General features: G+C 40.2%; 1 protein-coding gene across 1 annotated transcript; it reads right to left on the reverse strand.

Moving 5' to 3' along the window:
• Positions 1 to 256: 256 nt before the first annotated feature.
• On the reverse strand, positions 257 to 2422 carry LOC104519451 (L-threonine 3-dehydrogenase, mitochondrial; the record flags this gene model as incomplete). The annotated part of the gene is made up of 4 exons (XM_010171162.2): positions 257 to 347; positions 1192 to 1364; positions 1458 to 1607; positions 2352 to 2422. Coding segments are annotated over 4 exons (485 nt in total), but the record flags the coding sequence as incomplete, so codon positions are not given.
• Positions 2423 to 3745: the final 1323 nt, after the last annotated feature.

Consider the following 3745-nt stretch of genomic DNA (forward strand, 5'->3'; position numbering starts at 1 on the left):
TTGGTGATTGCCCAGCTCTCTAATTTATCTCTTTCATCAAGAGTGTCCACAGGACCTCCCAATTTGGTGTTATTGGCAAACTTAGCTGTCCTTCAAGTCCTGTACCCAAGTTATTGATGAAGATATTAAAGAGCATGACTAAATTTCTGCAAGAGCACAGACAAAATTTCTACAAACACATTAAAAATGACTGTATTGGTTTGTGCTTTTTGCTGTTCTTGCCTGCAATACCGAGAAATACACACAAGTCACTTACCAGTTGTTCCTCCACCAGGCTGAGAGTCAGCAGATATAATTCCTGGGTACCTCAGGCAGCGGAAGTCTAGGCCATACCGGTAATGGTAGTACTAGAGAGGGAGGAGAGAAACACAGCCTTACACATCGAGATTAAGCCACACAACTCATGGATTCCACAGGAAAAATCTTCCACAGGATGAACCTATGTTCTGTAGAATCATAGAATGGTTTGGGTTGGAAGGGACCTTAAAGCTCACCCAGTCCCAACCCCCCTGCCATCAGCAGGGACACCTTCCACCAGACCAGGTTGCTCAAAGCCTCATCCAGCCTGGCCTTCAACACTTCCAGGGAGGGGGCATCCACAACTTCCTTGGGCAACCTGTTCCAGTGTCTCACCACCCTCACAGTGAAGCACTTCTTCCTAATATAATAAGACAGTCTTCAGACCTGCCGCTGTTCTTCATAATCTTGAAGTGTGAGGAAACTGTATATAAAATTATCACCTTTAACAATGTTATATTTCTAAAAAAACTATAAAGTTAAAAGAGAACTTATGCCTGTGTGGACTTGCACGGCTTAGACTTGAGTCTTTTTTTTTCTGGAGAGGGGGCAAAAGTCATCATTGTCTAACATGCTTTCGCAAGGCTCTGTACGCTGTCATTTATGCAATGCCATTCATATTGGCAGATGAGGCAGAGAGGCCAAAGTCAAAAGAAAAAGGGAAAGAAATGATATTGAAAGTTAGATGTTTGCCAGCTTCCAATTCTTTGTACTTTTTCCAACAAACAAACTCAAAAGGCAGTTGTCCTTAAAGCTGCTTCATATTACTATTGAGTATTAAAGCTTGAAGGATGGAAAGAATGGGGAAAAAAAACCACTGCAGTGAGGACTCTTACAAAAGCAATTAAGTTCTCCCAGAACTTTCAATAAATAAATAAAATAAAAAATTCTCACTTCTCCCATGAGCTCAGCGTGAACCTTGGAGACTCCATAGATTGTCCTTGGTCTCTGAATGCAGAGATCAGGAGTTGGATCTCGAGGAGAGGTGGGTCCAAAGGCTCCAATAGTGCTTGGAACAAAAAGTCTCAAATTATGTTCAGCTGCAATATCCAGAACATTGTGCAAACCTGGAACAAACAACAAGATTTATCAGAAGACACACATATTGCAATTTCTCAAGCCTCTGTAAGAGTCATGAACTTGAAACCCTTGTCACATACCGGTAATATTCACAGCTCTGGCCAAAGGGACGTTTGCTTCTCCAACAGCACTGAGCAAAGCACTGTAGTGGAACAGCCAAGTTATCCGATTATTCACCACTATCTCACGTAAATTCTTGTAGTCCAAGATATCCGCGTAGATGAAAGGACCTAGAGGAAATGGAACCAGGAGGAAATTGAATGCCAAAGAGAAAGGATGTAAAGAAAAGTTCTAGATGAAACTCAAAATTGCTGCTTCTTGACCATACCTATGTTCAGAGTTTGACTGCACAGAAGAATGAATACAGCAGTGGTCAATAAATCAGGAAATAAGAAGGAGAAACAAAAGGAAACTGCTCTCTTTACCTCAACAACAGCCTGACACAAGAACTCCTGTTTTATCCAGACAACAGCATGACAACAGGGAACATCTAGCATACACTATTCAAATATCTAAAGACATCATTAAATAATAATGAAGAAGAAAATCTTAGGCAAAGTTTCTAATGAAAATAAAAGAATCCAAAAATCCTACCCTACATCCATCTTATCAGAAAAATTGCCTAAGCATGGAAAAAAACAAAGCACAAATTTAATTTCCAGTTTATTTTCTCCAAAAGAATAAATGCATCTCTTTTTATAGCAGGAACACAATAGCTAAGCTCAACTTGACTCAAGTACTTATTCTGGTCAACAAAGTCACAAAGCAACAGAGAAAAAAATGAAAAGAAAAATGGAATAAGAGACAGAAGAAATCAGTGTCTTGGCAAGATTTCAAAGCAGGAAGGCATCATCCAGAAGTTTCAAATAGAAACTTGTTGAGTTTAACCCATTTAGACTTCAGCAATTAGTCTATCAAAGTCACAGGTAAAGTCAAGATGGTTTTTTTTTCCATATGCTCCCTCAGTCACTTACCACTATAAAAAACATTATCCGCAGGCTTTCTAATGTCAGACAAGATCACGTTGTTCTTTCCAAAGTGTTTCCTGTATAAAAATACCCACATGGTACAGTGAGACCAGAGTCTTCAAGTTGCTATCCTGCTAATTTGTTTATCAGGAGATACATCAGAAGAACAATAATTCCACAATAAAATCAGCTATTTCACTAAAAAAAAAAAAAACACCCAAGCCCTTAAATGTCAATACAGCATCTTAGAAAGTTAGTAAACTACTTCCAGTAGCAGCCAAAGACCACATAAGGATAGATAAATCTTTTAGAAAACAAAAATACATTGAGAAGAAAGACCTTCCTACCCTCTTCTGTCTGAAAATTTTACCCAGAGATAATTTACCCCCCTGCAGACAACAAAAAGCCACTGGGTTTGCTGTAACTGCAGCCAAATTTGTATCACAGTAAATACAACTGAGTAATCTCTGCCTCGTGCTTTTCTAATCAACACAAGGCTGTGGCAGAGAGCAAATCTGATGGCACTGGAGTACATTCCAGCCATCCATTATTTGGATGATTCTTAAATAGGAGGCCTCAGTAAATCTGGCTACTCATGCTAAATAATGCTACACACACAGTATATTAAATCACACAGAACGAGTCATTCTATTTAAAATGTACTTATTAATCTACAGACTAGTTTTCCTTAATAAAATCAAACTATGTTTTCCAGCCTTTGTTACTCAGGGAAGTTTTGTGGGACCATATCTGTTACCCAACATGGGCAATTCTGGTTTATGGACAATTCCAGTACCTGAAGGAGCTCCAGGAAGGCTGGGGAGGGACTTTTTATGAGGACACACAGTGATAGAACAAGGGGTGATGGTTTTAAACTGGAAAGGGGGAGATTTAGATGAGATCTGAGGAAGAAATTCTTTCCTGTGAGACACTGGTCTGGGTTGGCCAGAGGAGCTGTGGCTGCTCCCCCCTGGGAGGGTTGCAGGCCAGGCTGGATAAGGCTTTGAGCAACCTGGTCTAGTGGAAGGTGTCCCTGCTGATGGCATGGGGGTTGGAACTGGATGATCTTTAAGGTCCCTTCCAACCCAAACCATTCTGTGATTCTATGAAATGGGAGAAAACATCCAAACTGCAACATAGTGTTGAATGCAATGAGTTTGCTCCCTTTTAGTCATAGTCCAAATCTCTGCAACAAACACTGTCTACGTGCAAATAATACTCTGGAGATGAGTAGGTGTGGATATGGACAATGGTACAGACCAGGGAGAGCTCTCAGAGCATTTTACATTTATTGAAAAGATGCCAGGAAAGAGTAAGGTGTGTATGTGAGATGGGTGAACGAAAAGAGCCAGAATAAATGTATTTTCATAGAATCATAGGGGTTGGAAGGGACCTCTGGA

This window comes from Antrostomus carolinensis, unplaced genomic scaffold (assembly GCF_000700745.2).
Source record: "Antrostomus carolinensis isolate BGI_N321 unplaced genomic scaffold, ASM70074v2 scaffold10420, whole genome shotgun sequence".
Taxonomy (NCBI): domain Eukaryota; kingdom Metazoa; phylum Chordata; class Aves; order Caprimulgiformes; family Caprimulgidae; genus Antrostomus; species Antrostomus carolinensis.